Source organism: Anas platyrhynchos, chromosome 3 (genome assembly GCF_047663525.1).
Source record: "Anas platyrhynchos isolate ZD024472 breed Pekin duck chromosome 3, IASCAAS_PekinDuck_T2T, whole genome shotgun sequence".
NCBI classification, from domain to species: domain Eukaryota; kingdom Metazoa; phylum Chordata; class Aves; order Anseriformes; family Anatidae; genus Anas; species Anas platyrhynchos.
The window spans coordinates 119,486,997-119,509,661 of NC_092589.1; the positions used below are offsets into that span (position 1 = coordinate 119,486,997).

At 60.8% G+C, this 22,665-nt stretch overlaps 3 protein-coding genes across 3 annotated transcripts; all 3 read left to right on the plus strand.

The window, feature by feature from the left end:
- The first annotated feature begins 90 nt into the window (after positions 1-90).
- KCNK3 (potassium two pore domain channel subfamily K member 3) lies at positions 91-11,482 on the plus strand. Its single transcript, XM_072036611.1, is given in 3 exon segments — positions 91-512; positions 8,783-9,312; positions 9,315-11,482. Coding segments are annotated over 3 exon segments (1,215 nt in total). The 5' UTR covers positions 91-229; the 3' UTR covers positions 9,717-11,482.
- Positions 11,483-11,825: 343 nt separating this feature from the next.
- On the plus strand, positions 11,826-14,979 carry LOC140002046 (uncharacterized). Its single transcript, XM_072035135.1, has one exon. It carries the CDS (start codon positions 12,308-12,310, stop codon positions 13,799-13,801), a length of 1,494 nt encoding a protein of 497 aa, XP_071891236.1. The 5' UTR covers positions 11,826-12,307; the 3' UTR covers positions 13,802-14,979.
- A 1,727-nt stretch (positions 14,980-16,706) lies between these two features.
- On the plus strand, positions 16,707-22,345 carry SLC35F6 (solute carrier family 35 member F6). The gene is made up of 6 exons (XM_072036614.1): positions 16,707-16,867; positions 18,533-18,605; positions 18,688-18,859; positions 19,065-19,277; positions 20,162-20,272; positions 21,608-22,345. Exons 1-6 carry the CDS (start codon positions 16,791-16,793, stop codon positions 22,063-22,065), a joined length of 1,104 nt encoding a protein of 367 aa, XP_071892715.1. The 5' UTR covers positions 16,707-16,790; the 3' UTR covers positions 22,066-22,345.
- The last annotated feature ends 320 nt before the right edge of the window (positions 22,346-22,665 follow it).

Genomic DNA, 22,665 nt, shown 5'->3' on the forward strand with positions numbered 1-22,665 from the left:
CACCCGCCCCCTCCTCCACCGCCCCCTCCCCTCTCCTCCTCCACCTCCACCACCTCCACCACCAGCACCACCACCACCACCAGCACCACCACCGGGACCCCAGCGCCCCCCCACCTCTCCACCTCGCCGCCGCCATGCCCCAGACGGCCCCGCCGCCCCCTCCTCCACCACCGCCTCCCCCCCTCTCCGCCGCCTCCGCCGCCTCCTCCGCCGCCCGCTGCTGCGCACCATGAAGCGGCAGAATGTGCGCACGCTGGCGCTCATCATGTGCACCTTCACCTACCTGCTGGTGGGGGCCGCCGTTTTCGACGCCCTCGAGTCCCAGGGGGAGACGGAGGAGCGGCGGAGGCTGGAGGCGCGCAGCCAGGAGCTGCGGAGCAAGTACAACCTGAGCGCCGCCGGCTTCCGCGAGCTCGAGTGGGTCGTGCTCAAGCTCAAGCCGCACAAGGCCGGCGTGCAGTGGAAATTCGCCGGCTCCTTCTACTTCGCCATCACCGTCATCACCACCATAGGTAACGGCGTGCCCCCCCCCGGCCCCCTGCCGATGCGCCCCCGGCCCCTGCGGGTGCGCCCCCGGAGGATGAGGGGTGCGCTGCGCTGTGCGCCCCCGGAGGATGAGGGAGATGTTGAGGGGGCCCCCCGTTGCGCGCAGCCCTGGGGTGTTAGGGGGAGCTGCACGGTTGGTTGCTGAAGCTGTGCAGACTCGCCGGAGCTTTCCCCAAAAAGGCCTGACCCCGCCGGAGCCCTCCCCAAAACGCCCGACCCCAAAGGACCCCTCTCCAAAACGCCCGGCCCCAAAGGACCCCTCTCCAAAACGCCCGGCCCCGGTGGCACCCTCTCCAAAACGCTCACCCTAAAGGACCCCTCCCCAAAATGCCCACCCCGCCAGACCTCTCCCCAAAACGCCCGACCCCAAAAGTCCCCACCCAAAAGCGCCCGACCCCAAAAGTCCCCCCCTAAAAACGCCCGACCCCAAAAGTCCCCTCCTAAAAACGCCCGGCCCCAAAGGACCCCTCTCCAAAACGCCCGGCCCCAGTGGCACCCTCTCCAAAACGCTTACCCCAAAAGTCCCCTTCCCAAAAGGCCCAGCTCCAACGGACCCCTCCCCAAAATGCCTGACCCCAAAGGACCCTTCTCCAAAACGTTCACCCCAAAAGTCCCCTCCCCAAAAAGCCCGGCCCCAAAGGACCCCTCCCCAAAAAGCCCACCCCAAAAGTCCCCTCCCCAAAAAGCCCACCCCAAGGGCACCCTCCCCAAAATCCCACCCCAAAGGTCCCCTCCCCAAACCACCCGACCCCAGACAGCCCCCTTCCCAAAACCCCAAAACACCCCCCCACACCCCCTGCCCATCCCCGCAGCCCAGAGCCCCCCAATTTTGGGGATCCCCTGCCCGGAATCACCCCCCCACCCCCCATTCCCACCCCCTCTTAAATCCCTAGGCTGTTTGGGGGGGGGCTGAGCCTTGTTTTGGGGCAGGGACCCCACTTCCAGGCCCTGCAGGGGGATCCTGGGGGGGTTTTGGGGTCCAGCAGGGCTGGAGGCTCCCCCCTCTTTTAGGGGAGGGGGACAGGGGGCTGGGGACAGAGAGGGGGGGGGCACAGGACCCCTATAAACCCCCAGCCCCAAAACGTCCCCATCCCCGGACCCCTAAAATCTCAGCGTGCCGCAGGCAGGACCCTGGGGGGGGGGTCTGTGGTTGGGGGGGGTCCTGGGGGGGCTTCAGGGCTGATCTGGGGGGGTTATTATGGGCTGGGGGCTGGCGGAGCAGCTGGGGCCGGCTCGGGGAAGCAGCTTATGTCTGACGTGAGAGGGGTGGGGGGGTCAGGGGGGGTCGTTGGGGGGGGGGCTTTGTGCCTGTCCCCAGCCGGGGACGGATCCTGGGGGGGCGCAGGGCAAGCTTTAAAAAAAAAAACGAGAAAAAGAGGAAAATTGGGCCCCGCTCTGAAGTTTTCCGTGCTTTTTGTGCTTTTTTTTTGTAGTGTTTTTTTTTTTTTTTCCCCTTTTCCTGGGAAAAGAGCCAAAAATCGAGGCTTTGAAGGTCCCTGGCGGCCCTGTCCCCAGCACGCGTCCCCCTGTCCCCGAGCTCCCCTGGGCTCCGTCCCTTTTGACACTCTCAGGGAGGGGGGGGGGGTCTGGTTTTGGGGAGGGAGCTGGGGGGCACCCAAGGGTGCCCGGGGCTGGGTGCTGCTGCCCTGTGGGGGGGGGGTCCGTGAGAGATGACCCCCCCGTGGTGACACCCATGGGGACAGCGCTGGTGGCAGCCGGGTGCGCGCACGGGTACCCCGTGTCCGTGCCACGTGCCGGGGGGGGGGGGCTGTCACCGGCCCCAAAACGTGTCCCCTGTTCCCAAAATCACCTCGTTGTGACCATTTGGGCTCGGGGCAGGTGGCGGGGGCTGGCCACGGTGCCACCATCTGTCACTGTCCCCCCCCTTGTCCCCCCCCCTTTTGGGGTTGTTTATGGCACGGGACGGCTCAGCGGTGTCCCCTCCGTGTCCCTAATTCTGCCCCCATGGGGGGGTCTCCTGGTGGCCCCCCCATGTTCCCAAACTGCGGGATGGTGCCGGGACCTTCCCTGCTCAGCCCCCCCCGGGGGGGGGGGCAAAAAAAGAGGCTGAGGACAAGGACGAGGACACGGGAACGCGGGCACCACCCCGGGGGGGACCCCACAACCCCTTCCCCAACACCTCGGGGGGGGACACGGGGACAGGGTGGCAAGGCTGGGTTGGCTCGCCCCCCCCCCCTGCTGCGCCCCCCCCAAGCCCTTGGCCTCGCTGCCCGTCCTTGGCTGCTTTTTCCCCCCCCCGTCGGAGCCAGGGCCTTGCCGTGCGCCCCCCCCCGCTGCTATTTCCATCGCTGCTCCAGCCCCTCAGTAGGCTTCAGAGTGAACGCGCCGTGGGGAAGGACCCTGCTGCTCCGGTTTAGGGCCACCAGTTGCCCTAAAACGCCCCCCCCCCACCCCAAAAACACCCCTGGGGGGGTGCCAATACCCTGCCCGGGGTATTGCCATCGGGGCCGTTCACTCTGAAGCCTACTGAGGGGCAAAAACCAACCCGCGGCCCAATTTCGTGATTTTTTGGTCTTTTTTTTATTTTTTTTTTTCCTATTTCCTATTGCCAAGCTCGATCTGGGTGCTGGGAAGCCGGGCCCGGCTCCGGAGCCCCGCGTGTGATTTATGGGCTGGCTTCAACATTTTTTTTCTCGGCCGGGCTGCAGCGAGCGCAGCGCGCAGGATTTATGGCAGGGTTGGAGAAATCCTGGCCGGGGAGGAGTGGGGCTGGAAAAGGGGGGGAGAAGAGCGGCTGCCTCGGGGCGGGGGGGTCCCGGTGGGGAGAGCAGAGGGGCTGCGGGGGTGCTGGGGGGTGCTGGTGCTGGGTGCTGGGTGCTGGTGCGTGGTCCTAGGCACTGGTGCATGGTGCTGGGTGCTTGTGCAGAGCACTGGGTGCTGGTGCACGGTGCTTGTGCATGGTGCTGGTGCATGGTGCTATGCATTGGTGCACGGTGCTGGGTGCTTGTGCAAGTGCTGGGTGCAAATGCATGGTGCTATGCATTGGTGCACAGTGCTGGGTGCTTGTGCACCAGTGCTGAGTGCTTGTGCAGAGTGCTGGGTACTGGTGCACAGTGCTGGGCACTTGTGCATGGTGCTGGGTGCTTGTGCACAGTGCTAGGTGCTACTGCATTATGCTTGTGCACGGTGCTGGTGCATGGTGCTGGGTGCAGGTGCATGGTGCTCTGTGCTTGTGCAGAGTGCTGGGTGCTGGTGCATGGTGCTTGTGCACGGTGCTGGTGTGTGGTGCTATGCACTGGTGCATGGTGCTGGGTGCTTGTGCAAGTGCTGGGTGCAAATGCATGGTGCTATGCATTGGTGCACAGTGCTGGGTGCTGGTGCATGGTGCTGGGTGCTTGTGCAGGGTGCTGGGCACTGCTGCATGGTGCTCTGTGCTTGTGCAGAGCACTGGGTGCTGGTGCACGGTGCTTGTGCACGGTGCTGGTGCATGGTGCTATGCATTAGTGCATGGTGCTGGGTGCTTGTGCAGAGCACTGGGTGCTGGTGCATGGTGCTTGTGCACAGTGCTGGTGCATGGTGCTAGGTGCAGGTGCATGATGCTATGCCCTGCTGCACAGTGCTGGGTGTTTGTGCACAGTGCTGGGCACTGGTGCATGGTGCTGGATGCTTGTGCAGAGCACTGGGTGCTTGTGCACGGTGCTGGTGCATGGTGCTAGGCACTAGTGCACGGTGCTGGGTGCTTGTGCACGGTGCCGGGCACTGCTGCATGGTGCTGGTGCACAATTTGGGCATCAGTGCACGCTGCTGGGTGCTGCTGCATGGTGCTGGTGCTTCTGCATGGTGCTGGTGCTTCTGCATGGTGCTGGTGCACCGTGCTGCAGGCTTGTGCATGGTGCTGGGTGCTTGTGCACGGTGCTAGTGCATGGTACTGGATGATTGTGCAGGGTGCTGGGTGCTGGTGCACGATGTTTGTGCACGGTGCTGGGTGCAAATGCATGGTGCTATGCATTGGTGCATGGTGCTGGGTGCTTGTGCAAGGTGCTGGGTGCTTGTGCAAGGTGCTGGGTGCTTGTGCACAGTGCTGGGTGCTTGTGCAAGGTGCTGGGCACTGGTGCATGGTGCTGGGTGCTGGTGCACGGTGCTGGGTGCTTGTGCAAGGTGCTGGGTGCTTGTGCAAGGTGCTGTGCACTCGTGCAAAGAGCTGGGTGCCGGTGCACAATCTGGGTACTTGTGCACAGTGCCGGGTTCTGGAGCACGGTTTTTATCCCCCCCCCCGAGACCCCTTCCCTCTGGGGGGCCACCAGCACCCAGCCCCATGGCAGGGAGAATGGGAGAACTTTTTTTGGGGGGGGGTGTTGGAAACCGGGAACAGGCCTGGCGGAGCCCCAGAATTGAGTGAAAAATTGCCAGTTTTGGGTCAGCGCAAACACGGCCCTTGGCCGCTGCGGGGATTTTCCATGACAGCATCGGGCCCGCGGCACGGGGGAGGGCGCGGGGGGGGGACGGGGACTGCAGCCCTACAACTTTGCCCCCTGCAGCCCCATATCCTATTTCCCTGCAGCCCCATCCCTTTGCCCCCTGCAGCCCCATATCCCTTGCCCCCAGCAGCCCTAGCCCCCAGCCCCATAACCTTGCCCCCTGCAGCCCCATAACTTTGCTCCCTGCAACCCCATCCCCTCACTCCCTGCAACCCCATACCTTGCACCCCTACAGCCCCATAATTAACCCCCTTCACCCCCGGCACCCCCCACCCCGCAGCCCCCCAGCCCCTCACCGTTCCCCCCCCCCTTTTTGCAGCCCCATGGCCCGCTGCCCGCTCATCCCCTGGCCGTGCTCCAGGTCCCAGCCCTACACCTGCTCCTCCGCGGCCCTAAAAAGGCCACGAGGCAGCCGCGAGCCTTGGGGACGTGCCAGGGTTTCTCCCCTCTTGGCACCCTCTGGGGCTGTTTTTTTTTTTTTTTTTTGGGGGGGGGGGGGGTGGAAGCAGGGAAAAGGTGCTGAGCCCCCTTTGTAAGGTTTTTTTGGGGGGCAGGATTTGGACCTTGCCACAATGGGGTCACTGGGAAGGGGTCCCCAATAGGGCAGGGGGGCACACAGCATCTGCAGGGTCCCATAAAGGATGAAAATGGGGGGGGCAAGCAAGAGGGGTTTTGGGGCTCGCCCCCCTCCCCCAGGGTCTCCCCTACCACCTGCCAGTCCTTCAGGTTTTAAAATCCCCGACTTTCACCCCAAAAATGTGGCAGGGATCAGGCAGTGCCCGATGGAATTGGGGGGGGGGGGAGGAGGGGGGTTGATGCTTGGACTTTTTGGGGGAAATGGGGCTGAATGTGCTAAATATAGCCCCAAGAAATGGGGTTAAATATCCTAAATATAGTCCTGGGGAAATGGGGTTAAATACCCTAAATATAGCCCCGGGGAAATGGGGCTGAATATATTAAATATCCTAAATATAGCCCTGGGGAAATTGGGGTAAATTTACTAAATATGGTCTGGGGGAAATGGGGCTAAAGGAGCAGCTGAGGGATTTGGGGTCCCCCAGGAGCAGAAGGTGGATTTGGGGTCCCCTGGGAGCAGCAGGTGGATTTGGAGCCCCCCAGCTCCCCCCCACAGGAAAAAAGGGGACCTGAAACCCCCCAGGGCGCAGGAGGAAAGGGGACCGCAGACCCCACACGGCTTTGTGGCTGGGGGGGTCCCCAGAGGGCAGGGCTGGGCCCCAGGAGGGGCAAAACTTTTTGTAGGGTCAATTTGCCTCAAATCTAGCATTGGGGTCCCCAAAGCCGTCCCCAAGTCCAGCCGGCCCCGATAGTTTTCGCTCAGAAATGGCCCACGGGGACCCGGGGACGGTGCCGGCACCGGGGGAGAGGTGCCCGGGGGGGTCCCCAATTTTAATTAATATTAATATTAATTAATTAATACCCAAATGTTTTCCACGTATAGGGGAACATCCTAAAGTTTTCCATGTGCCCTAATATATGGAAATGTTTTTCACGTGTAGGGGAACACGGCTGTTCTTATGGGGAACAGGTCCTGGAGGCTTTGAATAACTGGGGAAGGGGAAGGGGAAGGGGAAGGGGAAGGGGAAGGGGAAGGGGAAGGGGAAGGGGAAGGGGAAGGGGAAGGGAAGGGGAAGGGGAAGGGGAAGGGGAAGGGGAAGGGGAAGGAAGGGAAAGGGAAAATAATGGGGAAGGAAGGGAAAGAGGAAGGGAAAGAGGAATAAGAAAAGGAAAGGGAATAAGAAAGGGAAAGGAGGAGAAGGAGTAGGAGAAGGAGAAGGAGGAGGAGGAGGAGGAGGAGGAGGAGGAGGAGGAGGAGGAGGAGGAGGAGGAGGAGGAGGAGGAGGAGAAGGAGAAGGGAAAGGGAAAGGGAAAGGGAAAGGAAAAGGGAAAGGGAAAGGGAAAGGGAAAGGAAAAGGAAAAGGAAAAGGAAAAGGAAAAGGAAAAGGAAAAGGAAAAGGAAAAGGAAAAAATAAGAAGTTGAAAAAGAAGTGAAAAAGAAAAAAGGGAAAGGGAAAGGGAAAGGGAAAGGGAAAGGGAAAGGGAAAGGGAAAGGGAAAGGGAAAGGGAAAGGGAAAGGGAAAGGGAAAGGGAAAGGGAAAGGGAAAGGGAAAGGGAAAGGGAAAGGAAGGGAAAATAATGGGGAAGGAAGGAAAAGAGGAAGGGAAAGAGGATAAGAAAAGGAAAGGGAATAAGAAAGGGAAAAGAGGAGAAGGAGTAGGAGGAGAAGGAGAAGGAAAAGGGAAAGGGAAAGGAAAAGGAAAAAGGAAAGGGAAAGGGAAAGGAGGAGGAGGAGAAGAAGGAGAAGGAAAAGGGAAAGGAAAAGGGAAAGGAAAAGGAAAAGGAAGGAAAAAGAAAAAGAAAAAGAAAAAGAAAAAAAGAAAAAGTAAAAAAAAAAAAGAAAAAAAAGAAGGGAAAGGGAAAGAAAAAAGGAAAAGGAAAATAATGGGAAAGGGAGGAAAGAGGAAGGGGAAAGGGGAATAAGAAAGGAAAGGGAATAAGAAAGGGAAAGGAGAAGGAGAAGGAGAAGAAGGAGAAGGAGAAGGAGAAGGAGAAGGAGAAGGAGAAGGAGAAGGAGAAGGAGAAGGAGAAGGAGAAGGAGAAGGAGAAGGAAGGAGGAGGAGGAGGAGAGGAGGAGGAGGAGGGGGGTGTTTGCCCTCGTGGCAGCTCCAGCCCCCCCGGCCCCCCCGGGCTGAGCTGGCTGTTGCTGGGCTGCGTTACGGGGCCGGAATCCTCCCCCCCCACCCGGTCCCATCTGCGTGCGTCCTGCGCGGGCAGGAGATTTAGGGCACGGCCAGATGCTGCCCCCAGGGATGGGGAACTGGCAGCCCCCGGGGGGCCGATGGCAGATCCTGGGGGCAGAGGGATAAAGGGGCATGGGATGTAGGGTTATAGGGACATGGGGTTATAGGGACATAGGGTTATAGGGACATGGGACACAGGGATGTAGGGACACGGGGATGGGGATAAAGGGACAAGGGACACAGATATAGGGACATGGGATATAGGGTTATAGGGACATGGGGTTATAGGGACATGGGATACAGGGATAAAGGGACACAGGGATATAGGGACATGGGATACAGGGTTATAGGGACATGGGGATACAGGGATGTAGGGACATGGGGATACTGGGATAAAGGGACATGGGGACACAGGGATAAAGGGACATGGGATACAGGGATATAGGGACGTGGGGACACAGGGACATAGGGACACAGGGACACAGGGATATAGGGTCATGGGGATGCAGAGATGCAGAGACATGGGATACAGGGATAAAAGGACATGGGGACAGAGATGCAGGGACCCCCTATAACCCCCTAGGGTTATAGGGACATGGGATACAGGGTTATAGGGACACGGGGATATAGGGACATGGGGACATGGGTATAAAGGGACATGGAGATACAGGGATATAGGGACATGGGGATACAAGGATACAGGGACATGGGGATACAGGGATAAAGGGACATGGGGACATAGGGATAAAGGGACATGGGCATACAGGGATAAAGGAACATGGGGACACAGATGCGGGGACATGGGGACGCAGAGACACAGGGCTGCAGGGACACAGGGATGGGGTGACAGAGGTCAGTCATGCCCCCTCCCCTCTCCATTCCCTAAAATCTCCCATTTTTCCCCTTCTCCATCCCATCCCCACCCAACCCTTGCGGCCCAAGACCCCACACCCCCCCGGGCTGACCACAGCAGGGGGGCTTTGCAAAACACCGGGACCACCCCAAACCCCTCTCCGCACCTTCTCCCCCCCTTTTTAGGGTACGGCCACGCGGCCCCCAGCACGGACGGCGGGAAGGTTTTTTGTATGATCTACGCCCTGCTGGGCATCCCCCTCACCCTGGTGATGTTCCAGAGTTTGGGGGAACGCATCAACACCTTCGTCCGCTACCTCCTGCACCGCGCCAAGAAGTGCCTGGGCATGAGGCGGGCCGAGGTCTCCATGGCCAACATGGTGGCCATCGGCTTCTTCTCCTGCATCAGCACCCTGTGCGTGGGGGCGGCGGCCTTCTCCTACTACGAGCGCTGGAGCTTCTTCCACGCCTACTACTACTGCTTCATCACCCTGACCACCATCGGTTTCGGGGACTACGTGGCCCTGCAGAAGGACGAGGCGCTGCAGAACCAGCCGCAGTACGTGGCCTTCAGCTTCGTCTACATCCTGACGGGGCTGACGGTCATCGGGGCCTTCCTCAACCTGGTGGTGTTGCGCTTCATGACCATGAACGCCGAGGATGAGAAGAGGGACGCCGAGCACCGGGCCTTGCTCAACCGGGCCGGGCAAGGAGGAGAGGAGGAGGAGGAGGGCAAGGAGATGAAATGAGCCCCCCCGGTGCCTCAATGGCTTCCACAGGGGGCATGGCGTTAGGAGGAGGAGGAGGAGGAGGAGGAGGAGGAGGAGGGGGGCTGCGTAATGTCTACGCCGAGGTGCTCCACTTCCAATCCATGTGCTCGTGCTTGTGGTACAAGAGCCGGGAGAAGTTGCAGTACTCCATCCCCATGATCATCCCCCGGGACTTGTCCACTTCGGACACTTGCGTGGAACGGGGGCGTTCGTCCCCGGGCCGTTGCCCCCAGACCCCTTCCAAACGTTGCTTCTGCGGAGCGCGGCGGTCGGCCATCAGCTCCGTCTCCACCGGCCTCCACAGCCTCTCGGCCTTCCAGGGGCTGGTGAAACGCCGCAGCTCCGTGTAGCCCCCCCCCTCCACACACCCCATAGCCAACGACCCCCCCCTTCCCGAATTCACCCCCCCAAACCCTCTGGGGACCCCCCCAAAGGACACGGGGCGGCTGCGGGGTCAGGAGGGTGACGGTGGTGGTGGTGGTTGGGGGGGTATAGGGGGGTTATGGGGGGGGTTGGGGGCCGGGTTATTTTATTTTAACTTAAATTAAGGGTTATTTTTATTTTTACGTTGCAAAATGGCACTCCTCGAAAATGTGAAATTTTGGAAGAGCCGGAGAGGGCGCTGGGAGCCGGCGGAAAGCGGCGGGGAAAAAAGGGGGAAAAAAATTGGGGAGGTGGGGTGGGAAGAGGGGGGGAGCGCATATCCCTGTCCGGGGAGCCCCCAAGACCCCCCCTGGCACCCCAAGACCCCCCCTGGCACCCCCTGGCACCCCCTGGTACCCTCTCCAGGTGTGAGCAGGGCACTGGGGGTCCCAAAATGCCACCAGGGGTTGGGGTGCCCGGGCTGGGGTTGTAGGGTGCCCCCCCGACCCCAATCTTCATCGCGGGTCTGGGGATGGAGGCGTCACCTGGGGCAAAGTGTTTTTTTGGGGGACAATGCGGGGCATGAGGAGGTTTTTTTACCCTTGATCGTCACAACCCCAAGCTGCACCCTTGGGGCTGTGCCCCACTGCACCCCCTTGTGCCCCATTGTGCCCCATCACACCCTATTGTGCCCCATTGCACCCCATTGTGCCCCCCTGCACCCCATTGTGCCCCATTGAACCCCATTGTGCCCCATCGCACCCCACTGCATCCCACTGAACCCCATTGTGCTCCAATGTGCCCCATTTCACCCCACTGCACCCCACTGTGCCCCATCACACCCCGTTGCACCCCATCACACTCCATTGTGCCCCATTGCACCCCATTGCACCCCACTGTGCCCCATCACATCCCGTTGCCACCCATCACATCCTACTGCACCCCATCGCACCCCATAGCACCCCATTGTGCCCCTTAGCACCTCATTGCACCCTATAGCAACCCCATTGCACTCCATCACACCCCATAGTGTCCCATTGCACCCCATTGCACCTAATTGTGCCCCACTACACCCCATTGCACCCCATCACACCCTATTGCACCCCATTGCACCCCACTCTTCCCCATTGCACCCCATTGTGCCCCACCACACCCTATTGCACCCCATTGTTCCCCATTGCACCCCATAGCACCCCATTGCACCCATCGCATCCCATTGCTCCCCATCACACCCCATTGCACCCCACTGTGCCCCCTCACACCCCATAGCCCCCCATTGCTCCCTATCACACCCCATTGCCCCCCATCGCACCCCACACCCTGCTCCCAATTTTTGGGGTGCTCCCCCCGCTCTGGGGCACAGGGGGGGCACGGGGGCTCCGTCCCCATCACAGAAAAAGGGAATAGTGGGGGAAAAAACCCTAATTTTCACCCAACGGGGGCAGGGGGCTGCAGGAGGGGACACCGAGACGTGCACCGACCCCTCTTGACCCCCCCAAAAAATAAAACAAACCCAAGGGGGGCCCCGGGGGGCCCGTCGGCGCTTCTTTTCTCACCTTTTAACCCCCCAAAAAAATGTGCATTTCTGAGAGGGCGCGTTTACGCCGTGACCCTATAAAGGGGGAGAGAAATACCCAGAAAAAAAAAAGGATTTTACCCCCCCCGGGACGAGGTTTTTCCCCGTTTTCCCAAAATTGTGTTTGCGCCGCTGGTTTCCCTTCCGGAGAGAAATAAAGGCTGGGTCGAACCGTGACCCCCCCCCGCGCCGTCCCTTTGGGGTTTTGGGGTTTTGGGGACCCCGATGAGGGTCACCCCTGTGCCCGTTTCTGGGATTTCCACCATCATCTCCTTGGGGTGGCAGCAGAAGGGTCTCGGGGGTCCCCTCCTGGCCCCGTCCCCAATAAAGAGGCTTTGGGGGTGCTGGGGGGGTGATTTGGGACCCCCAGGGTGGGGATATTTTGGGGTTCCCATGGTCACCCTGGTGCTGGATGCGGCATCGGGATGGGGACCACCAGGGGCAGGGGGTTTGGGGTGGTGGGGATGGGGGGGTCCCAAGCCAGGGGGGCTTCAGGGGGGGCACAGGGGTTGTGCCACTGTCCCCATATTGCCAGCCCCAACCCACCGACCCCAGGGCACTGTCCCCAAACTGCTGGCCCCAAAAACTGTGCCCCAAAAACAATGACCCCAAAATACCATCTCCAAACCAACGTCCCCAAACCAACGTCCCCAAAACTGTCCCCCAAATGATGTCCCCAAAATACCATCCCCAAAGCAACGACCCTAAACCACTGTCCCCAAACCAATGACCCCAAACCACTGTCCCCAACCCACCACCCCAAAACATCGTCCCCAAACCAGCATCCCCAACCCGCTGTCCTCAACCCATGGTCCCCAAACCCATGTCCCTAAACCAGTCCCCAAAACGCCATCCCCCAAAACACCGTCACCAAACCAATGTCCCTAAACCAACATCCCCAACGCACTGTCCCCAAAACAGTCCCCAAAACAATGTCCCCAAAATACCATCCCCAAACCAACGACCCCAAACGACTGTCCCCAACCTAATGTCCCCAAACCTATGTCCCCAAACCGTCAACCCCAAAACATCGTCCCGAAAACACTGTCCCCAAACCAACATCCCCAAAGCAGCATCGCCCCAAAAATGGCCCCAACCCACCGTCCCCAAAACCCTGTCCCCAACCCCCCCTCCTGTCCCCACTCCTCCCAGCCTCCAACTTCCCCCAGGGTGCTGGGAGAGGGCTGGGAGACACGGCCTCGTCCCACTCCGGCCTCCCGGCCCCGTCTCCTTCAGCCTCCTTTTCCTTGGCCTCCTAACCCCTTCTTCTTTGGCCTCTCTTCCCTCGGCCTCCCTTCTTTCGGCCTCCCAGCCCCTTCTCCATTGGCCTCCATTCCTTCGGCCTCCCTTCCCTTGGCCTCCCGACCCCTTCTTCCTCAGCCTCCCTTCCCTAGGCCTCCCTTCCCTGTCTCCTTCGGCCTCCCTTCCTTCGGCCTCCCTTCTTTTGGCCTCCCTTCCCTTGGCCTCCTGATCCCTTCTTTCTTGGCCTCCCTTCCCTCAGCCCCTCTTCCCTTGGCCTCCCTCCCCCTTCTCCCTCAGCCTCCCTTCATTCAGCCTCCCAGCCCTCTCTCCCTTGGCCTCCCTTCCCTGGGCCTCCTTTCCCTTGACTTCCCAAACCCCTTCTGCTTTGGCCTCTCTTCCCTCAGCCTCCCTTCCCTCAGCCTCCTTTCCTTCAGCCTCCCTTCCCTGTCTCCCTCAGCCTCCCTTCCCTTGGCCTCCCTTCCCCTTCTCCCTTGGCCTCCCTTCCCTCGGCCTCCTTTCCTTCAGCCTCCTGACCCCTTTTCCCTTGGCCTCCCTTCCCTCAGCCTCCCAGCCCCCTCTCCCTTGGCCTCCCTTCCCTTGGCCTCCCTTCCCTCAGACTCTTTTCCTTTGGCCTCCCTTCCCTGTCTCCTTTGGCCTCCCTTCCCTCGGCCTCCTTTCCTTCAGCCTCCTGACCCCTTCTTCCTCAGCCTCCCTTCCCTTGGCCTCCCTCCTCTTTCTCCCTCAGCCTCCCTTCATTCAGCCTCCCAGCCCCTTCTCCCTTGGCCTCCCTTCCCTGGGCCTCTTTTCCCTTGGCCTTCCAACCCCATCACCCTTGGCCTCCCTTCCCTCAGCCTCCCTCCCCCTTCTCCCTGGGCCTCCTTTCCCCTGACCTCCCAAACCCCTTCTTCTTTGGCCTCCCTTCCCTCGGTCTCCTTTCCTTCAGCCTCCTGGCCCCTTCTCCTTCAGCCTCCCTTCCCTCGGCCTCCCAGCCCCCTCTCCCTTGGCCTCCCTTCCCTTGGCCTCCCTTCCCTCAGACTCTCTTCCTTTGGCCTCCCTTCCCTGTCTCCTTTGGCCTCCCTTCCCTCGGCCTCCTTTCCTTCAGCCTCCCGACCCCTTCTTCCTCAGCCTCCCCTCATTCAGCCTCCCAGCCCCCTCTCCCTTGGCCTCCCTTCCCTTGGCCTCCCTCCCCCTTCTCCCTCGGCCTCCCTTCCCTTGGCCTCCCTCCCCCTTCTCCCTCAGCCTCCTTTCCCTTGACCTCCCAAACCCCTTCTTCTTCAGCCTCCCTTCCCTTAGCCTCCCAGCCCCTTCTCCACTGGCCTTCCTTCCCTCAGCCTCCCTTCCCTGTCTCTTTCAGCCTCTCTTCCCTCGGCCTCCCTTCCCCTTCTCCCTTGGCCTCCCTTCCCTGGGCCTTCCTTTCCCTTGACCTTACAAACCCCTTCTTTGGCCTCCTTTCCCTCAGCCTCCCTTCCCTTGGCCTCCATTCCCCTTCTCCCTCGGCCTCCCTTCCTTCAGCCTCCCAGCCCCTTCTCCTTCAGCCTCCCTTCCCTCGGCCTCCCTTCCCTGTCTCCCTCGGCCTCCTTTCCCTTAGCCTCCCTTCCCCTTCTTCCTCAACCTCCCTTCCCTCAGCCTTCCTTCCCTGTCTCTTTCAGCCTCTCTTCCCTCGGCCTCCCTTCCCTTGACCTCCCAAACGCCTTCTTCTTTGGCCTCTCTTCCTTCAGCCTCCCTTCCCTGTCTCCCTCAGCCTCTCTTCCCTCGGCCTCCTTTCCTTCATCCTCCTGACCCCTTTTCCTCAGCCTCCATTCCCTCAGCCTCTCTTCCCTCACCCTCCCTTCCCCTTCTCCTTCATCCTCCCTTCCCTCAGCCTCCCTCCCCCTTCTCCTTGGGCCTCCTTTCCCTTGACCTCCCAAACCCCTTCTTCTTCAGCCTCCCTTCCCTCGGCCTCCCTTCCCTGTCTCCCTCAGCCTCTCTTCCCTCGCCCTCCCTTCCCCTTCTCCCTTGGCCTCCCTTCCCTGGGCCTCTTTTCCCTTGGTCTCCCAACCCCATCACCCTTGGCCTCCCTTCCCTTGGCCTCCCTCCCCCTTCTCCCTGGGCCTCCTTTCCCTTGACCTCCCAAACCCCTTCTTCTTTGGCCTCTCTCCCCTCAGCCTCCCTTCCCTTGGCCTCCGAACCCCATCTCCCTCGGCCTCCCTTCTTTTGGCCTCCCTTCTTTTGGCCTCCCTTCTTTTGGCCTCCCTTCCCTGGGCCTCCATCCCCTCGGCCTCCCTTCCCCATCTCCTTCAGCCTCCCTTTTCCCCGGGCCTCCCCTCCCTGCCCCCTCGGGGTGATGCCGGAGGCCCCCAGTGCCCCCAGGGGATCCCATAGGGGCGACTGGGCCCTGCTGGGACGAACTGGGAGGCGAACCCAAAAGACCTCCAGTAGTGAGGCCCCCCCCGGGCCTCCCCGCCCGCCCCCAAATGGAGCAAGGGCGACATCTGGTGGCACTGGGGGGATATGGGGGGGGTATGGGGTCGGGGGGGGGATATGGGGTCAGGGGGATATGGGGGGAATATGGAGGGGATATGGGGTCAGAGGGATATGGGGTCATGGGGGGGGATATGGGGTCAGGGGGATATGGGGGGGATATGGGGTCGGGGGGGGATATGGAGTCAGGGGGATATGGGGGGATATGGGGGGGGATATGGGGTCATGGGGGGGGATGTGGGGTCAGGGGGATATGGGGTCATGGGGGAGGATATGGGGTCAGGGGGATATGGGGGATATGGGGGGATATGGGGGGGATATGGGGACATGGGGGGGATATGGGGTCAGGGGGATATGGGGGGGATATGGAAGGGATATGGGGTCGGGGGGGGATATGGGGGGCTATGGGGACATGGGGGGGTATGGGGTTATGGGGGGGACATAGGGGAGACATAGGGGGGACATGGGGGGATATGGGGGTGATATGTGGATATGGGGGGGATATGGGGTCGGGATGGATATGGGAGGATATGGGGATACAGAGGAGGATATAGGGACATCATGGGGATATGGGGTCAGGGGGGATATGGGGGGATATGGGGATACGGGGGGGGATATAGGGACATGGGGGGGATATGGGGACATGGGGGACTATGGGGTCTAGGGGAATATGGGGGGCTATGGGGACATGGGGGTGTATGGGGTCAGGGGGATATGGGGACATGGGGACATGGGGGGGATATGGGGGTGATATGGGGATATGGGGGGGATAAGGGGATGGGGGGATATGGGGTCAGGGGGATATGGGGACATGGGGACATGGGGGGGATATGGGGGTGATATGGCGATATGGGGGGGATAAGGGGATGGGGGGATATGGGGTCAGGGGGATATGGGGACGGGGGGATATGGGGATATGGGGATATGGGGGAATATGGGGATATGGGGGGTATTGGGGGGATATGGGGATGGGGGAATATGGGGGGATATGGGGACATGGGGACATGGGGGGATATGGGGGGATATGGGGACATTGGGAGGATATAGGGACATGGGGGGGATATGAGGGGATATGGGGACATGGGGACATGGGGGGGATATGGGGGTGATATGGGGATATGGGGGGGATAAGGGGATGGGGGGATATGGGGTCAGGGGGATATGGGGACATGGGGACATGGGGGGGATATAGGGACATGGAGGGGATATGGGGATGTGGGGGGATATGGGGTCATGGGAATATGGGGACATGGGGGGATATGGGAACATGGGGGCTATGGGGGGCTATGGGGGAGATATGGGGACATGGGGGGGTATGGGGTCAGGGGGGGATATAGGGTCAGGGGGACATGGAGGGGTATGGGGGGATATGGGGAGATATAGGGACATGGAGGAGTATGGGGATATGGGGGATATGGGGGGCTATGGGGACATGGGGGGATATGGGGATATGGGGGGATATGGGGGGGATATGGGGGGATATGGGGTAAGAGGGATATAGGGACATGGGGGGGACCGGGCGCTAGGACCATGCGGACCCCCGGGGGCGTGGCCACGGCGGGAGTGGGCGTGGCTTAACCATAGGGGGCGTGGCCAGGGGCGTTTGTGGGCGTGGCCTCCGAGATGGGGCGTGGCCACGTGAGGGGGCGTGGCCACAGCGGGGGGCGTGCCTCCGATTGGTCGGCGGCGGTGGGCGGGGTCACGCGGGGCGGGGTTAAATAAGGGGGCGCGGCCAGGCGGCGCCTCAGGGCGGGCGGTGGCGGCGCAGGGGACGGAGGGGGCCATGTCGTGGTCCCGGCGGCAGCTGGGCCTGGCCGCCCTCATGCTGCTCACCGGCTCCATCAACACCCTGGCGGCCAAGTGAGCGCGGGGGGGGCCGGGAGGGGTCGGGTTGAACCCCCCCGGGGTGGGGGGTACCGGGTCCTGACCCCCTATGAGCCCCCCTATAGGGTTGGGGGGTGCTTTTGGGGAAACTGAGGCACGGGGGGGGCTGGGCCGGGGGTCCTGGGGGGGGTGGGGGGGGTTGGGGTAGGCCCCGGGCCTGTTGGAGGGCCTGGGCCTTGCCCCATGGTGCTGGGGGTTGTGGGGTTGTGGGGTCAGTGTAAAGGGGTTGGGGTTGTGGGGCTGGGGTTGGGGGTCTTGGGGTCCTGGGGTCAGGGTTGGGGGGCCTGGGGGTCGTGGGGTAGGAGCTGGGGGGCCTAGGGCGGTGGTTTGGGGTTGTGGGGCTGGAGCTGGGGTTGTGGGGCCATAGGGCAGGGGTTGGGGGGTTTGGGGTCAGAGTTGGGGGGCCTGGGGTTGTGGGACTGGAGCTGGGGGTCGTGGGGCAGGGGTTGGGGTCCTGGGGTTGTGGGGCTGGGGCCAGGGGCCAGGGGTCGTGGGGTTATAGGGCTGGGGGTCATGGGGCTGGGGGTTGTGGGGCCTTAGGGCAGAAGCCAGGGGTTGTGGGGTAGGGGTTGGGGGTCCTGGGGTCGTGGGGTAGGAGCTGGGGGGCCTAGGGTGGTGGTTTGGGGTTGTGGGGCTGGAGCTGGGGTTGTGGGGCCATAGGGCAGGGGATGGGGGGCTTGGGGTCAGAGTTGGGGGGTCTGGGGCTGTGGGACTGGAGCTGGGGGCTGTGGGGCAGGATTTGGGGCCATGGGGCCAGAGCTGGGGGTTATGGGGCTGTGGGGCAGGGGCCAGGGATCCTGGGGCCATGGGGCAGGAGCTGGGGGCTGTGGGGCAGGATTTGGGGCTGTGGGACTGGAGCTGGGGGTTATGGGGTTGGTCCTGGGGTCCCGGGGGCCCTGGAGCTATGGGGCCAGAGCTGGGGGACATGGGGCTGGAGCTAGGGGTTGTGGGGCTGTGGGGCAGGATTTGGGGCCATGGGGCTGGAGCTGGGGGTCCTGGAGCTGTGGGGCAGGATTTGGGGCCGTGGGGCTGGAGCTGGGGGCTATGGGGCTGGCGCTGGGGGTTGTGGGGCAGGATTTGGGGCCGTGGGGCTGGAGCTGGGGGTTATGGGGCTTGTGCTGGGGTCCCAGGGGTCCTGGAGCTATGGGGCTGGAGCTGGGGGCTGTGGGGCAGGATTTGGGGCCGTGGGGCTGGAGCTGAGGGTTCCGGGGCCGCGTGGGTGCCCGGCCTCCTCCAGAAACCCCAAAACCACGGGGCTGGGCCACCCAGGGGGGTGCTTTTGGGGTGTCCCTTACGATCCTTTTGGGCACGGGGCCACCGCGTCGCTGCGGTGTGTGGAAATCGGTGTCCCCTTTCCCTGCCTGTCACTCAGCTTTGTTTTTTTGGGAACGGGGCCAGCGGCAGCAGTTTGGGGTGGCCACGGATCCTACCTGGGGGAGCGCTGACCCCAAAGCTGTCCCCTTGTCCCTAAAGCTGACCCCGTCCCCAAAGCTGCCCCCTGGGTGTGGCGTCATCCTCCTGCCCTACAACTCGTCCCTAAATAAATGTAGGATGAGGACAGGGGGACACGAGGACAGCTCCGGGTGCCTTTTAGGATCTGCCCCACATCCCCTAACCCCATGGCTCTCTCCCACCCCACAGATGGGCCGACAACTTCAGCGCCGGGGGCTGCGGCGAGACGGGGGAGCACCGCTTCCAGCACCCCTTCCTACAGGTGAGAGCGGGATTTGGGGTCGCGGGGAGAGACCCTAAAAGGCTCCGTCCCCCGTCATCCCCCTTACCCGATCCTCCCGCAGGCGGTGGGCATGTTTTTGGGGGAATTTTCCTGCTTGGGGGTTTTCTACCTGCTGCTGTGGAGGGACAGGAGGAGGTCGGAACCCCGTATGGCCCCCCCGCGACCCTATAACCCGCTGCTCTTCCTGCCCCCGGCGCTCTGCGACATGACCGGGACCAGCATCATGTACGTGGGTGAGTGCTGGGGGGGCTTTTTGGGGGACCCTACAACATCCTAAATCCCCAACGGGGTTTGGGGATCCCCCTGAACCAACAATGGGGTTTGGGGACCCCCTGAACCAACAATGGGGTTTGGGGAACCCAAACCAAAAGGGTGGTGGCGTCGCCGTGGGGCCGAAAATGATTTTGGGGTCATTTTTTTGTCTTTTTCCCTCTCCAGCCCTAAATATGACGAGCGCCTCCAGCTTCCAGATGCTTCGGGGTTCCGTCATCGTCTTCACCGGGCTCCTCTCTGTGGGGTTTTTGGGGCGCCGCCTGGAGCTGAGCCAGTGGTTGGGGATCGGGGTCACCATCCTGGGGCTGCTGCTTGTGGGGTTGGCCGACCTGCGGGGCGGCCGCGGGCAGCAGCACCAGCTCAGCCAGGTGATCACGGGTAGGTGGAGCTCCCCGTTTTTTGGGGGGAAAAAAGCCTTTTTTTGGGGTGCTAAGAATGTCTTAAAAATCGGTGGCCATAAAGAACAAGCCCTGCCCGAATCCTAAATTTAATTCTTGCCCCATAAACGCGGCGCGTCCCAAATCCCCCCCCTCCTCATCCAATTTATTAAGTTTTTGGGAAATGCTCCTCAAATTTACGAACCTATTTTGTAAATTTGGGGTTTTTCGAACGGTTCCAGCCTTATTTTAATTTTTTTTGTCTTCTTTTGGGATTAATTTAAGGCTGCTCCATTTGGGGCCGTCCCCATGAATTCCTGGTGAAAAATGTTTTAATTTCTGGCGAGGCGTCAAAACGAAAATGATTCGCGAATTTTGGGTGAAGTTTTTGATGGCTGGGGATTTGGGAACAACCGGGGACTATTATGGGATATCCGACACCCGGCCAGGTGGCCGAAAGATTAAGAAAAAGGGGAAAAAAAAAGGATCTGAAGGGTGTCTGGGAGACAAAACCTATAAATTTGGGACGGTGCCCAAGGAGCGCAAAGGGGACGGAGGAGAAAAAAATTTGGAGAGGAAGACTTGGAGCCTTCGGCACGAAAAACCCCATTGGAGACCGATGCGCGTGCCCCTGTAGGATGGAAACTGGACCCCAAAACCTAATTATAATAATTATTTTTTTAATTAATAGTAGTAATTAGCATAAAATTAGCATAAAAACGAGCCGCTGGATGCACCCGGTGTGCGCCCTGGTGGAGCGGGGACCCCCGGCGCGCCCGGCGCCGTTTCCTCGCCCCTATTTCTTTAAAAACCCTATAAATTTTTTATTTAATCCTATTTAGAAGATTTGGGACCCCCCCTTTTTAATTTTTTTGGCCCCCCCAGGTGACCTCCTCATCGTCATGGCGCAGGTGATCGTGGCCACCCAGATGGTGCTGGAGGAGAAATTCGTCTCCAAGCACGACGTGCACCCGCTGCAGGCCGTGGGGACCGAAGGTTTTATGGGGCACGGGGTAAAAGGGGGGGTTTGGGGTGGGTTTTGGTGAAGGGGAGGGGGGAAATGGTATGGGGAGGGGGGTTAGGGGGTAATAGGGGGTGTGGGGGGGTGAATTTGGTGTGGGGAAAGGGGTTTTTGGGGGGGTTTAGGGGGTAATAGGGTGTGTGGGGTGCGAACCCAGTATGGGGACAGGTGTTTTAGGGGGGATTGGGATGTAATAGGGTACATGGGGTGAGAACCCAATATGGGGACAGGTGTTTTGGGGGGTTTCAAGGTGCATGGGGTGCAAACCCAGCATGGGGAGAGGCATTTTGGGGGGGTTTCAGGACCTAATAGGGTGCATAGGGTGCAAACCCTGTATGGGGACAGGTGTTTTTGGGGGGGTTTAGGATGTAATAGGGTGCATGAGGTGAAAACCCAATATGGGGACAGGTGTTTTGGGGGGGGTCAGGATGTAATAGGGTGCATGGGGTGCAAACCCAATATGGGGAGGGGTGTTTTGGGGGGGGATTGGGATGTAATAGGGTGTGTGGGGTGCAAACCCAGTATGGGGACAGGTGTTTTGGGGGGGTTTAGGGGGTAATAGGGTGTGTGGGGTGCAAACCCAATATGGGGACGAGTGTTTTGGGGGGATTCAGGGTGTAATAGGGTGCATGGGGTGCAAACCCAATATGGGGAGAGGTGTTTTGGGGGGGTTTAGGATGTAACAAGGTGCAAACCCAGTATGGGGAGGGGTGTTTTTGGGGGGTTTAGGATGTAATAGGGTGCATGGGGTGCAAACCCTGTATGGGGACAGGTGTTTTGGGGGGGGTTTAGGATGTAATAGGGTGCATGGGGTGCAAATCCAGTATGGGAAGAGGTGTTTGGGGGGGTTCAGAGTGTAATAGGGTGCATGGGGTGCAAATCGAATATGGGGAGAGGTGTTTTGGGGGGGGTTCAGGACGTAATAGGGTACATGGGGTTCAAACCCAATATGGGGAGGGGTGTTTTGGGGGGGTTTAGGGTGTAACAGGGTACATGGGGTGCAAACCCAATATGGGGAGAGCTGTTTTGGGGGGGTTTAGGGGGTAATAGGGTGCATGGGGTGCAAACCCAATATGGGGACAGGTGTTTTTGGGGAGGGATTTGGGGTGCATGGGGTGCAAACCCAATATGGGGAGCACCATTTTGGGGGGGCTCAGGGTATAACAACCCCCAAAGAGCGGCTGCTGGACCCCAACCCCAGCTCTAGGACAGGTTTGCGGGGTGGGATCCACCCTTTTGGGGCCACGCCTGACCCCGTTACCTCCCTCCCACCCCTTCCTCCACCCTTATAGGCTTTTTCACCCTTATAGGATTTTTCGGCTTCGTCCTCCTGGCCCTACTCCTGATCCCCATGTACTACATCCCGGCGGGGGGCTTCAGCTCCAACCCCAGGGGGGTTTTGGAGGACGCCCCCGATGCTTTTTGCCAGGTGGCCCGCCGCCCTATTATCTCCGTGGCCCTATTAGGGACGGTGACCAGCATCGCCTTCTTTAATTTCGCCGGGCTCAGCGTCACCAAGGAGCTGAGCGCCACCACCCGCATGGTCCTGGACAGCCTGCGCACCCTGGCCGTTTGGGGTTTCGGCTTGATTTTAGGGTGGGAGAGCTTCCACGCCTTACAGCTTGTAGGGTTTGGGGTGCTGCTGGCCGGCACGGCGCTCTATAACGGGTTGCATCGAGCCCTAAATCCCTGCGCCCAACGGGGTGGCGAGGGGGAGAGGGAGGGGTTGCTGCAGGGGGAGCAGGGGGGTATTAATGGGGAGGGTTGAGCCCCCACCCTATATCCACCCTATATCCGCCCTATATCCCTGCGCAGCCCTAAATCCCCTATCCGGATTCCTTTTGGGGCTGCCGAGCTGAATTTGCCCTCGACAAGGTGTTATAGGGCAGCCTTCCTCCTCCTCCTCCTTTTTTTTGGGATATGGGAATGGGGTGCGCACGGTGGGGAGCTCCCGGGTTTGGGGTCGGGGCTGGCCCCGCTGCTCTGCGCGCCCCCCCCCCCCAACCATTTTTTGGGGTTGTGCCAAATAAAGTGGGGGTGACCTCGGAGCACTGAGTGGTGGTTTGGGGACCCTAAAGGGGATGGCAATGGGTTGGGGGACCCTAAAGGGGATGGCACCGGGTTGGGGGGCCCTAAAAGGGGATGGCACGGGGTGGGGGGCCCTAAAGGGGATGGCACGGGGTGGGGGGCCCTAAAGGGGATGGCACGGGGTCGGGGACCCTAAAGGGGATGTCACGGGGTGGGGGACGGCCCCAATAGGGTCCCCTTTCCCCAGGAGGACACTGGGGTCTGTGTCCCCCCCATAGCAGGATTTGGGTCCTCATTGTCCCCCCATGGGGTCCTTTTTGGGGTCCCTCACACCCTATTT

What these genes read in the sequence shown, in the direction of transcription:
- SLC35F6 (XM_072036614.1), top strand. Translation starts at nt 16,791, where the DNA reads ATGTCGTGGTCCCGGCGGCAGCTGGGCCTGGCCGCCCTCATGCTGCTC. An exon ending in TCCAGCACCCCTTCCTACAG is followed by an intron (nt 18,606 to 18,687) that starts GTGAGAGCGGGA and finishes ATCCTCCCGCAG; the next exon opens with GCGGTGGGCATGTTTTTGGG. An exon ending in GACCAGCATCATGTACGTGG is followed by an intron (nt 18,860 to 19,064) that starts GTGAGTGCTGGG and finishes TTCCCTCTCCAG; the next exon opens with CCCTAAATATGACGAGCGCC.
- LOC140002046 (XM_072035135.1), top strand. Translation starts at nt 12,308, where the DNA reads ATGTCCCCAAACCGTCAACCCCAAAACATCGTCCCGAAAACACTGTCC.